Source organism: Chenopodium album, chromosome 4 (assembly GCF_948465745.1).
Source record: "Chenopodium album chromosome 4, dcCheAlbu1.1, whole genome shotgun sequence".
Taxonomy (NCBI): domain Eukaryota; kingdom Viridiplantae; phylum Streptophyta; class Magnoliopsida; order Caryophyllales; family Amaranthaceae; genus Chenopodium; species Chenopodium album.
This window is the reverse complement of record NC_137837.1, coordinates 6,320,965-6,337,271: the sequence shown is the minus strand read 5'-3', so window position 1 is coordinate 6,337,271 and position 16,307 is coordinate 6,320,965. Positions and strand designations below refer to the sequence as shown.

The following is a 16,307-nucleotide window of genomic DNA, read 5'->3' as shown; positions in this document are numbered from 1 at the left end:
GAGAGTAAATGATACTCCGTAACTTATATCCTAATTTTAAATCTCCAATAAGAAAGACTTGAATATGGTACTTAATACCTTTTTTTTGGTCGAATTTTACAAGTGCTTAAGTTATAAGAACATATAAAACCCGGCAAAATATATAATTAACCATTATAAAATCCTCCAATACAAGACACAACCATTGAAGAATTTGAATTTCACCAAAGGAAACAAACTTTGTTATTATTGTTCTTGTTAATAATATAATTATCCTCCAATACAAGATACAACCATTGAAGAATTTGAATTTCACCAAAAGAAACAAACTTTATTTGTCATTATTGTTCTTGTTAATAATACACATGTGAAATCAAAGAGTGAAAAGTATAATAAAATTTGGTTATAAGTGAAAAGTATATAGCTAATCCTAAAAGTAAAAATTACAAATATGTAGTTAACCAACCTATATAATACAAACACCTATAATTTTCCCAATCAATGCACAATATATATATATCATCACTATAACAAATTTAGTTAAACTAAAATCACTTCGAGATTATCAGTACATATCGCCTTTGAAATTAAATCCATTGTGAAAACTTACCAATATCCTTGCCTCGAAATCATCGAAGATTTTTTTTCAAAATCTTGCTTTTGAAAACTTAAGTTGAGCTGATTTCCTAATTGAAACAAGCCCTTTCATCAACTTCCCTAACACCAACAATTTTGTACCACTATTACCATTACTTGTTTTCCTACCAATTTTGTTGACTTGCATAAAACTCATATCTTCACTTGTACTTTTTCTTCCTTTAAACTCCTTTTTCTCTTCTTCATTAAAATCTTCCCACAAATAATCCATGCTTTCTTCAACCTCAAAATCCCTGCTTTGAAAACTCACACTACTCGCGCTCCTTTCGATTTCTCTCCTACTAGGCATGATCTCTTCACACATACTACGAACTTCCATTCGATATTCATCAACATTCTTATTACTATTCACCCCTTCATTCAATTCATAATAACAATCTTCTGGATGATGGTACACCCTCGACGAAATCCTCCATAATGAAGACGATGATGATGAGGAAGAAGTTAACATGAAATTTGACAATGGGTTGTTATTAGAAACAATAGGAAAACTAAACTCTTCAACGTTACTAATACTACTACTAGTAGTAGTATTAGTACTAGGGTATGAAAACATGTTTATTTTCTTAGCAAATTTAAGTATGTAATAAAATTGATGGAAATTATATAATGATGATGATGATATAATATAAGATATGAATAGAAGATTAAATTAAACTTGGTTAGCGCCGAAATGGTCGGAGTATGTATGAAAGAATAGGTTTATTTGGACGTTATAATTAAAATTGTGGGTGAATGATATAAATTGTGAAAGTAACGTATAACTTCTAGCTAGTCGGTCCATGGAATTAATGCTTTCTACAAATTATTATAACTACTAGTAGTACCTTTGCCCTTCGAGGTTCTAGATAAGATACATTAATGTGGGATTTGTGGAGAGAGGTCGGGCAGTGTATATGTGTTGATCGATCATGAAATATGTTATCTTTTCGTGCTTGTTATGAGCAACGATGATTCAAAGTCAATTGCGTTAATAGCGGGAGATTTTCTATGTAATGGTAGCGATATTAATTTTTAGCAACTTAACTGTAACACGAAAAGAAAAATAAGGTTACGGAGGAACTAGGTCGATTGAATGGAATAAATGTTGAAACGCTGTTTGATTGCGAAGTATAGTAAGATACTCAGATATATATACAACGATTGCACTAGAGATTTATTGTAGTATATAATTGTGGGGAAATTGAGGTATAATCGTTAAAAAGTGTACGTGCCAATTCAAGTTTCTTTTTTTTTCTTCCTAATTTAAGTGGATCTTGACATCTATGCCAAGAAACATGAGACATATACTCACATATATAATTCAATCTATATATATTTGTTATATATGATTATATCTTCAGAATTTCAATGTTTTCTCTGTAATGCACACATTAGATATTAACATATCTCCTTAGGGTCTGTTCTCATAAACTGAACTCAGCTGAACTGAACTGAACTGAAAATAAACGTATGAGAACAGGCCCTTAGTTTTGTTTGTAATAATAATTTTGCAATGAATTTGATACAATTAAAAAAGAGTATTATGCTAATTAATTTGAGATGCAATGAATAATCCTCAAGATCCAATCACTCCCTCTCCCTCCCTCCTAGGCTCCTAAAAAGATAATTTTCGATAACTTTCACTTTTGCTATCGAAATAATCAATCTCTGTAAATTAGATATATTTCATGCTAATGCACGGATACAATCTGGTCATTGAAATTAGAAGGTCCAAATTATCTCTAGGGCCCGTACAATCGTGTACTCACAGCTCATAAGAATCGGCCCTACACAATAGTCATTTTCCCCTCAATAAATATGAAAAAACAAATTGAAAGAGCTCCCTTGCCTTAAAGATTGGTTATGCATGGTCCCTTACATGATATACGTGCTAGATGCTCCATTGCCCTTAAAAAAAAATCAACGAGGTTGCAAAGGCTTCTCAATAAATGCATTTGCTGTCCATTATAATTGAAAGGCAAGCTTAGCTTCACGATGTAATACGCAACATTGACTAATTAATTGACTTGTATCTTGAAATTTCGAATTAATTCAAATTCATAATTTATTTCTTGACTAAAACTCGCTTTCACAATGGTAAAAGTCTTCATCACAATTGTTGAATATTCTTGTCAACTTAGGTCTTGCTTCACATTGCCTTCATATTCTTGCACACTTATGGTACTTGCGCCTCAAGGTGGCATATAACCTTGTGTACGGGGTCTACACACCGGTCTAATCCAGTAATTTGTTCACATGTACGTGCCCTATATGGCTAAACTTTCAAAAGTTCATCGATCTATTGTACCAATCGTATATTTTCATCACTATATAACAACTAAGATGTCAAGGTAAATGAAACTAAATATGTTTATGTGTATTGTCTAATTATAACAATACAAACGCAACAACATCTAACTAAATATGTTATGTGAAAGTATTTATTTAACTATTTATCATGATTATATATATATTTTTTTTTAATCCTATATAGTGATGAAAATAAGATAAAAGTGTATTGTTGCATGTGGTATACGTCGTGAGAATGTCTGACATTTATATACATTTTTATTTCTATATATAGAATTACATAGTTGATAGTAGAATTTGACAAAACGAAATAGGTATGTTATCTATGTATATGATTATATATGGGCATTATTGGTCTACCACACAAAGTATCAAAAATGGACAAAATCTAATTATATAGGAGGTAACATGCTATGAAAGTATGAATTCCTTTTATTGGTTATTTTTTTGCTCATTTATATCTCGTTCAAACAATTCTATAAACAAATAAAAATTTCTTGATTGCATGTACGATTCACTTGAATATTATGACAATTGAACTATACTCTTTCTAAAAGCCTAAAAGTTCAAGTAATCTCATTTTCTATCAGATATTTATTGGCCTTATTCTCTTTAATATAGATAAGAACCTCTTATAAATGCTTAGATCCATCAACTTCCTCTTTGACAAATTGTACAAAGGATTTTTAAGGAATAATTAATCTTTTGAAAGTTCAATATTGTAAATTAAACAATTTTTTAAACCCAAATCTTGCTTTTAGACAACTAAACTTGATGGTTGTCAAGTTGTCTGTCAACTATTGTTAGCCCCATACAAGAATTCTTTTGCGGTTAAAAAGGATCCAAAATGAGTCAACATCACAACCTTAACGACTCAAACTACTCACATATTTAGAAAATAGAAACCCCATGCTGTTCCCATCCATCTTTTACCACACATAACCAACTCATTTGCCAACTATGCTAATTTAAGGTGGCGACTTTCATATTCAATAACTAATTAACCCCATCAGCACGTTTCACATCTTATGTGGCGCAACCAATTACCTTTCTAATTTTTCAACTAATTGGAAATTTATTTGAAATTCTCTCAATCCAATTTCCAAATATCCCTATTTTACGCGGGATTGTGACTTGTGAGAGAGTTGTATTGTTGGCTTGGTGTAGTTATTTGATAAGAAACACCGGAATATTTTTTTTTTAAAGAAAAAAAAAATACAGACTATATATGGCAACCAATATATAACCAAAAAAGCGGAAAAAGGCTTCCCTCTCTTTCAACATGTGATGTGGGCACAGCAAATAGTTCCATTGCTTTGCGGTTGCATTTGCTTTGTCTCAACTGCCTTCTTGAGTTGTAATATGAATTCTTAACGTCTCTGTTGCTTCCCTTGCTGTTTCATCTTTTTGTCTCTCCTTTTTATCTCTGTCTCTCTTCCCTCTCTTTGCTTCCTTCTTCCTCCTCATTCTCGGTTTTGGATCATCGTATACATTCCCGCCAAATGCAGGCATAACTTCGGCTTCCTAGGCTCCCGGTTTTTTCGAGCAGTTTTCGAGGTACGCCCAATCAGAACTTCTTGCCTGTCCATGAAGAAAGGAATGAGAATTCAGGTCAGATTCATGTCAGGTCAATAGAACATGGTGTATTCTTAAAGTTTAGAAGGTTTATCTATAAGTCAAAAAAAGGGGTTTTTCTTAAATCATTCCATGAACCCCACCATAGTTACTTTATGGCTTTATGCCGACTGAAAACAGATCAAAAGCCTTAAATTCAAGACAGGCAAGAATGAATAATTAATTTCCAGGAAAACATGTTGTAATATACACAAAAGTTGGATGAACTTTTAAGGTTTTGTACAACAAAATAATAACATATGGCATATCTTTAAGCAAAATATTCTAAGTAGAATAGGAAAGATTGGTCTTTTGTGTATTGAGTTAGGCAAGTCAAGTCAAACACAATAGCTTAAAGCAAATGTTATCTAAAGAATACAAAATGCTGTGACATTTCTTATATTAGAAGTTACTTTAGGTTAATAGAAAGTTGTTTCACAAAAACAAAACTAAATTTGTGCCAAAAAGTTCTATTGCTTACAGAAACCGGGGTTACCAGATAGAAGAGTGATCTGCGTTTGATGCACCGGACATGGAGGTGCCAACAAAAAAGACTGTGAATGATTCAAAAGCGTTAACAACGTTTGTGCAAGCTGACACCGAGACTTTCAAGGATGTTGTCCAACGGCTTACAGGATCGTCAGAAGCAGCAGCACATGAAGTAACGACTGCAAAAGGTAACATTGGTGTTAAAAAGCCAGAATTTAAGCTCCATGAAAGGAGACAGTACAAGGCCAAGTTGGAGATAATCAAACCTCCTTTGAGTATTAAGCAAGGAGCAGCTGTTATGCAGCAATATTATCAGGAGCAGCAACTTCAATCATCGTTAGAGCAACAGAAATTCTCTCCCTCTGCATCAGGGAACAAAATTCGCCAAACAAGCCCTATGACCACCCCAACCAAATGTTTCTCAAGCCTGTCTTTAGGAGAAAGCAGAGGTGAACCAGCGGCTTCAGACCTGAATACACAAGAAGAAGAGAAAGCTATCAGAGAGAGACGATTTTACTTACATCCTTCCCCAAGATCAAAACCTGGGTTTAATGAGCCAGAATTACTCAGCTTGTTCCCTCTAACATCTCCCAAAACAGGTGAAGACTGAAGAGTCAGGAATTAGCCAGGTAGCACATGAAAAGGCAGAATGCTTTCCTCTTATCTCCTCTTTCTGACTTCCCGCTTTTATTGAATCTTTTCCTCACCCTCTCAGGAATAGACTCATTAACATATTTCTTGTTAGGCAAAAACTTAGAGGATCTCCGTACAATCACCTAATTGAATTCAGCAGATAGTGATAACTGGATATTTTTGTAACCCGCTGCTTAACCCAACTCCATGTAATCACACAATATTATACTTGAGATATTTGAGAGTTAAATTTTCTTACATTATAAGAATGTCTACTTTGTTTTATTCTGTATTAAATTTCTATGCAGTAAGTATATATTTCTTAGCAAAGCACCTGTATTTTCCTGTATCTCTTGATTTCTTTGATTTGCCAAAATCAAAAACTAGTTGTACCAAGAAAGAATGTATAGACCAGCACTCAGACTTACCAGGGGCATGGGTATCCGATGGATCATATGCACAAAAAAATTGATCCTTTAAACTTTACCGCCACAAATCATATCACCAATGAGATTACACATGGCTGATATTTGTGGGCTTCAGTTGATTATTGTCTTCACACATCATCCACATAAGCTATTCTGCAAGTCAAATCAGCTATATTTAGAGCTCAAAAGGTCATCAGAACAGATACAATGGAGTTAAAGATTAACCAATCCAAGTATTTCCAATAAATAATTTATTGCCTATATCAAATCAAACTGAATAAGCTAGATAATTTATTTAAAACAGACAGACAAAGGTCTTAGGTTATCTTGATGACATTTTAAGCGAAAATACACTACAACCTATTAAATTATCTCGGAACATTTTAAACAAATATGTCAACAAGTGAAGAAAGCAGTGTCATCAGTACTAGCAACCCATCCCGTATCGGAAAAGAAATATATATTGCATGTGCAAGTAACATTATGAACAATAAATGCCATGCATGCATCACGAAACTACTAATTAAATTCTTGTAATTAAAATGTTTGATTGATGGGGATGAAAGTTGAAAATGCGAATGGAAGAAAACAAAGGGAAGAATGAGCTTTAAGTGATGACTCATGGGGCAGACCACATTATTACTTTAAGGGATTAAAGACATAATACAGGATAGACAGGCAGACAGACAGACCGAGACCACACGTAGATATACATCTTTCAAGACATTGAAAAAATAGTGAAGTACCGTCTTTACTCAGGCACCACCCTAGGATTAGTAGGATTGTAGGAAGGTGAGGAAGAAAGGAAATTGACAAAAACAGAAGAAGGCTCTGAAGATGAATGGAAATTGTGATAAAACAAATACGTTCAACAGAACGTCAGAGTTGGTATTCAGGATGGATAGCCTTGAAAAGAAAAGGCAACACAACTAACTTGTGCAATTTTATTTGCTCTTTTTCATGAGGCAGAATCGAGCTTCAAAAGCTATGTTTATATCCCCACCTCCGAAAAACTGTATAAAACAAAGGATATATTCCAGAGAAAAATCGCAGGGCTTCCCGTGGGGCAAGGGTAGGGGTGGGAGGTTTACATATTTGTGTTTGTGTAGCTTATAGATTTACCAGCCTCGGCAACAGTCACGTGTCAACACATAAAATAATTTTTTTTAAACAGCCCAATGCAAGAATTTCAATTCATGCATGAGCCTAGCTTCTTTTACTCACTTCTCATTGTTCTCAGTGCCATATGCACACGTCGGCATGAAGCCATGATGATCCAAGCTAAGCAATTTGATTGAGATTTGTCTCCCTTCTAGAGAAGAGAACACGATAGGACCAAGGCAATACCTTTAACTACTGCCCAAAGTGCCCATCATCAAATATTGAGCGGCTCATTAACTTTTTTATCCAAGGCCATCAATGTGCAGTATATTGCATCTGTCTCGGGATGAGATGAGTCGCCATATACAAATATTCTTCTTTTGCTATTGACTTCAATCCAACTGCATCCAGCAGGCTTCTTCAAATCTCTAGTCTTCATCAGCTTTCTGATCTCCAAGACCCCATCCCACTTTTCATCAGCTGCATGAAGATTTGACATTGCCACATAACTCCCAATATCACTGTCGTCTAAACTAAAAAGTTGATCAGCAACAATCTGACCCGGTTCCACCTCATCATAAGTCCTGCATGCACCAAGCAATACGCTCCATATGTTTGCATTTGCTTTTATAGGCATCTCAGTGACAAAAGTATATGCATCCTTGATTTTTCCTCTTCGAGCAAGAAGATCCACAATGCAACCAAATTGCTCCATGGTAGGTTTAACTCCAAAATCCTTCTCTATGGAATGAAAAATCTTCAAGCCCTCATCCACAAGTCCAGCATGACTGCAGGCCGACAAGATGGCTGTGAGAGCTACATGATCTGGCTTCACACCCAACACAAGCATGTGATTGAACATGGCAAGTGCTTCTTTTCCCATACCATGCATGGCATATCCACCAATTAGAGCTGTGAACATAACTAGGTCTTTATGGGAACTTGACCAAAAAAGCTTTGTAGCTAACCTCAAGCTGCCACATTTTGAGTATACATCTATCATGGTTCCTATCAATTGAATGTCATCAATACAAGCTCGGACCATGTATCCATGACACTGCCTAAGCAAATGGGATGAAGCCAAGTTAGCACACATAGGTAGAATGCTCATAATGGTTGTTGCATCAGGCTTCACACCTTTAACTTGTAACTCAAACAACAGAGCCGCAGCCTGTTCAAGACAATTATTCTCCACATAGGCTCGGATCATTAAATTATATGTCACAAGATCAGTTTGAGACATACACTCCAGAACATTACAAGGTCCAGCTTGAGCTTGTAAATTGCAAGTCAAGGATTCTGGTTTTGCTGAATCCCACTTCAGCCTCCCTTCACTTAATATTATTCCAGAAATCTTACCAACGTCATCCACACAACCACATTTAGAATAAGCATCAAGTAAAGCATTACCTAGTGTAGGTTGAGTAGTATTTTGACAAAGACAGGCCCTTAGTAAGTAACCATGAGCCTCTTTAACCTTATATAATCTGGAAACACTTCCATAAAACCGGATCAAGGTTAATATAGTGATGGAATCAGGTAAGAACCCCTCTTCAAACATTTGGTGTAACAGATTAACTAACTGTGATTCCCTTCCACTATCAGCAAAAGCATCAAGCATTGAGTTCCAGGAGATCAAATCCTTCTGAGATATGATATTAAATGTCCTCAAAGATGAATCTAAGTCATCGCACTTAGCATACGAGCTTATCAGGGCGTTACTAACTGCTGTGTCAGTATATAAAGTTGGATATTGGAAAGTATAGCCATGAATCTGCTTAACCATCCACAGATTTTGCAATTGGCCACAAGCAGGGAGGACAGAAATTAGAGTAACAGAGTCTGGTTCCAGCATCTTCCCTGAAATTAGATTGTGAAACAAGTGGACTGCTTTAGAATTCTCATTGTTTGAGGCATATCCGCCAATAATGACATTCCATGAAACTAGATCCCGTGATGTCATCCCAGCAAACAACGCTTCTGCACCTTCCAACACACCCATCCTCAAGTAAAAACTCATAAGAGCGTTGACCACAAAAACATCCTTTTGCAACTCACAATGTTTAAGAGCATAAACATGCAACTCTCTCCCCAATTTATGAGCAATATCTCTATCTAAAGTGGCGCATACAGGTAGAATACTTGCGAGAGTAGCATAGTTTGGCGCAACATGCCCCAACAACATACGTCTAAACAGCAAATAAGCATCACTATAGAACCCTCCCTCAGTAAACCCAGAAATTAATGCATTCCATGAGACAACATCTTTATCATATATCTCACAAAAGGATGCATATGCACCATCATAAACCAGCCCACATTTCGCATACATAGATACAAGTGAATTTCCCACAAGTGTTTCAGAAGCCCATCCAGATTTCACAGCATAAGAATGTATGCTTTTACCAGCATCTAAACTCCTCAAACGGGCACAAACAGGAAGAATGATAGCAATACTTACAGGGCTGAGTTCAGCTTCTTGACAAGTATGCATACTATACACTAATCTCATCACTTCATCGTCATGAGAATAGGACCCAGCTATACCGGCCAATACAATGTTCCAAACAACAGTATCGCGCTTTGGCATCTGATCAAACAGTTTCTTGCAGTCATCAAAGGACTTAGTCTTAGCATACACATTAAGCAGTCCCTTAGATACAGAAAGACAGGAAAGATGACCCAGCTTAACAACAACACTATGAATAGCTCTGCCTACATTAAGTGCTGGGAGAATTGCACATGATTTTAAAGCAGCTTGCAGCACAATGTGATCAGGCCTAAATCCAAATGGATATCGTAATTTTGAAAGGAAAAGTGATAAAACCTCATCATGTCTCCCACCAATAGATTGAGCCCTTACAAGCTCACTCCATGCTTTGAAGTCTGGCATTTGCATTGTACTCTAATGCATTCTATGAATGTCAGCTAGCAAAGTCCCTAGGAGATGTACCATGAACCTCGGTTCGAAACCCGTGTACATCATCTGTTAACCACTTGGGCATCCTCTAAAAACCCCAGAAAATAGTGGGTCTTATATACATCTCAAGATACCTTCAATCAAGCTATACAACACCCTGGTATAAGCAAATATCCCCTTTGAAGTTCTCTCTTCTACACGAAGTTCCTACTTTAGGAACGATGTTTACTCACTAATAACACTAAATTCAGCTCAAAATTTGGTACAACGTGCAAGAATTAAAACCCCTTTTGCTTTTATGGGATTTAGGCAAGTTTTTTCAGTGAGGACTTCTAACAAACAGTTGGTGGGCAGCCCCTTTAGCTATATCAAACAACACCTATTGTAGACCTTTGGTTGGAGGATTCTGTATTGTACAACAAGCGCCTAATATGCGTCTCTACAGTGGTACATGCGCCTGTTATATGAGTCTGTGCTGGTTCGAGCGCATACTAATGGCGCCTATTCCAAGAACACAAATGAGCCACTGATTTTGAGTGTATGCGAGGTGGTGCAATGTGCCAAGAGGTGCAGAGTGTGCGGTTGGAGATGGTGGTGGGTGGTGGCGTGAAAGATTGGTGGGTGTGAAAAGTGATGGTGGTGCCGTGGTGGCGTGAAAGGGTGGGTGTCTTAAACCGAGAGTAAAAAAAATACGTATACAAATACAACCATTAACCAAATTATACAATACGGAGTACTCTTGGAATCCAGATAGTTTTTTTATAAATCCATGAAAAAAAATAAAAAACAAAAATAAAAAAAAAATAGGAATAACATATTAATCCCTCTGTTCCTAAATTACATTCCTATTTCTATTATTTATTCTCACATAATAGAGAGAAATAGGATTGTATTTTAGGGACGGAAGGAGTATAATTTATGGTAAAAAATAAAAGGTTTAAAAAAATAAGTAAAAATAAAAATAAGAATATGATGTCAGGAATTGATTTAGGCGGAAATTTTTTTTACCACAACTTGAAATCTGTACAATTTAAATAAGGGATAATATCAGCGGTTATTACTTTAATTATATTTATAGATTTTAAGATCCAATACCCGGCGTTGACTGATGAATAAGAAAGTCCTATATTCTTATTAGGCCTCGACATCGACAAAGTGATATTTAGCAAGAGATGTGACTTTGAGTCATATTTTGCATCTCAATATGCTATACTTAAAAATGCCAATTATTCTTGTGTCAATATTTCCTAGCATTTTGTAAAAGTATAAGCTCTCTGAAATGCTCTCTGCAAAACCTATTCTTGTGAGGGAAACCCCTTCTCAAGACAAGCCTCAGAACGATAATCAGCCTAAAGAATTAACCCAGGAAGAAAGGGATCTGATGAACCGATCTTCTAAGAAACCAAAGCGCAAGATTACTCATCTAATCTTCAATACGAATAACACTGCTGAAAAGGATGCTCCAGAGACTAATGGAAGGAATTTCTTTCCTCCATTAGTACACAAGCCAACATCCTTCCGAGATATGGTGGTCACTGACAGTCATGGGCATACCCAAGGTATTCCACAACTTCTTGATGATGAAGAGGAGATTTCTGATGATGATGAACCACCATATGGATTGGAAGATGACCCAAAATGTCCCATAATTCTCTTGTCAAAGGAGGAAAAAAAGAGACTAAGGGAACCATGGAAGCACACGTTGATCATTAAGATGTTCAACACGAAAATAGGGTATATGTCCCTCATGAAAAGGCTAAAACGCAAATGGGAATTAAAAGGAGGATTGGTGCTAACTGATATTGGACATGATTACTTCATAGCTAGATTCTCAAGCATTGAAGATTATAATCATGTCCTAACCCAAGGTCCATGGATGCTTGATGATAACTATCTCACTATCCGTAAATGGGTGCCTAATTTCATCCCGGATGATGCCCCTTTGCGATTCCTAACAGCATGGGTGCGCATACCAAACCTTTCTGTCGAGTATTTCGACAAAGAATTTTTGCAGAAGATTGGAGGCAAAATAAGGAAAGTCATAAGAATTGACAACAACACAGCCATGGCACAACGTGGGCAATTTACAAGACTAAGTGTTGAACTTGACTTAACCAAACCCCTCCTTTCAAAATTCTGGTTGAAAGGGAAAATTTGGAAAATTCAATACGAAGGCCTTCGCATGATATGCTTCAATTGCGGGAAGATTGGTCATCAAGGAGACAAGTGTGAATCCATGGTTCATAATAGTGCTGATAATGTTACAGTCCCAGCAACAGAGACAGAGGCTAAAGACACAACGCCTTTAACAGTTGAACAACAGGACTACGGCTCTTGGATGTTGGTCAAGAAACCCCCCCTAGGAAGAAACCAGTCAAGCCGGATAAGGTGCAAACCACGACAAAGAAGGAAGAGCAGCGCAAGGGTGTGAGCCAGGGTCAATCCGGTCAAGAGAAAGAGTCAAACACTGGGTCAAGATTCGCAATATTGGAGAAGCAAATTCAGGGCGAAAATATAGAAACAGAGGATTCGAATAATGAAAATAATGATAATTTGGCAAAAAATTTTGGGGATAATTCTGTTAGGGAGGGAAATCCTATCAAATTAGGAAAATCTTCCTTTGGGGATAACTCCAGCCTTCCCAAATCACCTTTTTCTATGGGAAAATCAAATCAAAATCCCAAGTTTAATGGACAATTTATGGGAGGTTTGAAAAATTGGCAGGAAATTAGGAGAAAAGATAATTCTTTGCCTAATTCTGTTCTGAAAGATAAATCTAATAATTTATCCTCGGGTCCCACCCCCAGCATGAATTTGAATGCTAAGACAGGCAAAGAAAATAATCCAATTACAATCGAAGCTATTTCTGAAGCTAACACAGAAGCACCTTCAAAAGCCATAACTATAGACACTCAAATTCAATCCCCTGAGCTACCAAATTTGTCCCAAATTTCACCTCTCGAAACTCATGTTTCGCCCACCGCCAACCCCAATTCAACTCCGAATCCCCCCGGAGAAGATACTATGTGGGAGTTTACCAACGGAAGAACCGTACCTTTACATGCTCGACCCCCTAATTCACATGATGGAGGTGGAGTTTCATTCATGGATGGTGTCGAGGCAAGTGACACCAGAGCTGATGGTGACTCTCAGGTTGCCATGGAAAATTAATCAAGCTTTTAACCATCTCTTAAGAGCTTATGATTCCAAGTTCCCTTTATCCAATCTCAAGATGAATAGAAACCATCATATGACATCCAATTCCTACCCCATTACTTGCATGGTATGGAATGCTCAAGGCACTGGGAGCAAGGAATTTCTTTCGGTTCTCAGAGAAATTGTTCGAATTAATAAGCCAATTATGCTTGCTCTTCTTGAAACTCATATGGGTGGGGATCATGCTAATAGAGTTGCTTCTATACTTGGATATGATGGACATACTCGCGTTGATGCACAAGGATTTAGTGGGGGAATATGGGTTTACTGGAAGCCGGAGTTAGTAACAGTGGAGCCGATTGACCATGCGAATCAGTACATTACAATGCAAATTACTAAAATTGGTGAAGAGCCCTGGTATTTCTCGGCAATTTATGCCAGCCCCGACCCATCCAAAAGGACTGAGTTATGGGATGCACTATCAGAATTTGCTAGTAGAAATAATAAACCTTGGCTTCTAGCAGGAGACTTCGATGAAACTCGATTCGGATGGGAAAGAAACTCGAGCTGTGCTGATACGACGAGAAGAAGCCAAAGATTCAATGCTTGGATTCACGAAAACAATCTTATTGAAGTCGAATTTTCTGGCCCTGCACATACATGGGCTAGGGGCAATTCGATGGAAACAAGAAGGAGTGCTAGACTTGATCGAGCACTTTGCACAGGGGAATGGGGAATGCGCTTTGACAAAGCTCAAGTACGACATCTTCCTGCGCTTCAATCAGATCACTGCCCTCTATTTATTTCTCCAAACGGATTTGCCCCCTTGGATGTGATTAATCGACCCTTCCGATTTCAAGCCGCATGGCTCACACACGAAAAATTTGGTGAATTTCTTCATGACAAATGGGACAGCACAACCCCTTTGATGCCTCTCCTTGGTTCTTTGTCCACGGAATTGCAAAATTGGAACAGGGAAATTTTTCATAACATCTTTCGTGAGAAACGCACTTTAATATCACGAATTGATGGGATTCAGAAAAGGCTTGCAACGGAGAGAAATTCTGGACTGATCAAATTGGAGTCGAAACTGAGAAGGGATCTCGATAGGGTCCTTAATCAAGAAGAACTCCTTTGATACCAGAAATCGAGAGTAGAATGGCTGAAAAATGGCGACCGTAATACCACTTTTTTTCACCTAAGTACAATAGTACGAAGATGGAAAAATAATGTGGTAGCCATAAAGAACAGTGATAATCAGTGGGTTCATGATAAAGAGGAAGTTAAAGCACTCGTGGTAAACTACTTTGCATCAATCTACACTGATGAAGGAGGAGCCGTGAACTATGACATCCCAACTGGTGTAAGTAACCCAATTGACCATGACGAGTGGTGTAAATTGGCCAGACCCTTTACAAAAAGTGACATCGATCTTGCTATCAATACGATGGGTTCACTTAAAGGACCAGGTCCTGACGGATATCAAGCCTTGTTTTATCAGAAAAATTGGGATTTAGTTGCTCCCAATGTATATTCTATGGCCTTAGCAGCACTTGAAGGAAGGGGTTTACCGGATTCTATCAATGACACATTTCTTGTGCTACTGCCGAAAACTGAAAATCCAGAGTCTCCTGCTCAATTTCATCCTATCGGGCTTTGTAATGTTGCTTACAAAATAATTACAAAAGCCATAGTCAACCGCATCAAGCCCCTGCTTCCAAAAATAATTGCTGATTCTCAATCAAGTTTCGTTCCAAACAAACAAATTACCGATAACATTGTTGTCGTTCAAGAAGTGGTTCACACGATGAAGCGCAAACAAGGAGGGAAGGGCTACATGACTATAAAGATCGATTTTGAGAAGGCTTATGATCGACTCAAATGGTCATTCATTAGAGATACTTTGCTCGACATGAATTTCCCTTTGTTATTGATCAAAGTTATAATGCAATATGTGACTTCCCCCTCAATGAGAGTGTTGTGGAATGGGGAAAAATCGAATACATTTTACCCCTCTCGCGGTATCCGCCAAGGAGACCCCCTATCTGCGTACTTATTTGTTCTCTGTATGGAGCGTTTGAATCAAGTGATTGAGGAAGCAGTTTTCCTTAACAAATGGAAACCAATATTTGCAAGCCGAGGTGGCCCTGCTCTTTCAAACTTGTTTTTCGCAGACGACTTAATTTTGTTTGCTGAAGCTTTGCCAGAGCAAGCTGCTGTGATCAAGGACTGCTTAGATAGTGTTGCATCTGGGCAGCGTGTGAGTCTCCCAAAGTTGAGAGTATACTACTCTCGAAATGTATCAGAAGCTGAACAAAATAGCATTAATTCGGTGTTAGGAATGGAAAGCACGGAGGACTTGGGATTTTACTTGGGTATGCCCACGCTTACAAACCGGGTAACAAGGGATACATTTGCTCACCTATGTGAGAAAATTGATCGTAGACTTTCGGGATGGAAAACCAAGTATCTTTCCTTGGCTGGCCGAATAACTCTAGCCAAATCCACTCTCTCTACCATGGTAAACTACTCGATGCAAACAGCGAAAATCCCCCGCTCCATATGTGATGACATAGATAAGAAGACTAGAAGATTTATTTGGGGAGGATATGAAGAAAAAAGAAAAGTCCACCTCTTATCTTGGGAGACCCTACAATTGCCAAGAGAAAAAGGGGGTATAGGCATGAGATCAACAAGACAATCCAACTCGGCATTCTTGGCTAAGCTTGGTTGGAGAGTCCTCACTGAGCCTAATTCCTTGTGGGCAAGAGTCTTACGATTTAAATATTGCCATGGGCGTTGTGACATAGATATGTTTACCCCATCATCTAATATGTCCAACGTTTGGAGATGGATCACCGAGAATGCAGAGTGGCTGAAAAAGGGCTCAAGAGTTGCTGTAGGCAATGGTAGTACCACACTTTTCTGGGATCACTGCTGGGCTTCTGATAGTCCTCTTCGAGATGAAGCCACGACAAACATTCCACCTGAATTAGATGGAGCAATAGTGCAGGAAATGTGGGATAATAACTTGGGAT

At 37.5% G+C, this 16,307-nt stretch overlaps 2 protein-coding genes and 1 pseudogene across 2 annotated transcripts; 2 read left to right on the top strand and 1 right to left on the bottom strand.

The window, feature by feature from the left end:
* Positions 1–5,074: 5,074 nt before the first annotated feature.
* LOC145626480 (VQ motif-containing protein 31-like) lies at positions 5,075–6,042 on the top strand. The gene has a single exon (XM_081678912.1). It carries the CDS (start codon positions 5,075–5,077, stop codon positions 5,639–5,641), a length of 567 nt encoding a protein of 188 aa, XP_081535038.1. The 3' UTR covers positions 5,642–6,042.
* A 1,310-nt stretch (positions 6,043–7,352) lies between these two features.
* LOC145626478 (putative pentatricopeptide repeat-containing protein At5g08490 pseudogene) lies at positions 7,353–10,092 on the bottom strand (annotated as a pseudogene).
* Positions 10,093–13,393: 3,301 nt separating this feature from the next.
* On the top strand, positions 13,394–14,407 carry LOC145627542 (uncharacterized). The gene has a single exon (XM_081679919.1). It carries the CDS (start codon positions 13,394–13,396, stop codon positions 14,405–14,407), a length of 1,014 nt encoding a protein of 337 aa, XP_081536045.1.
* Positions 14,408–16,307: the final 1,900 nt, after the last annotated feature.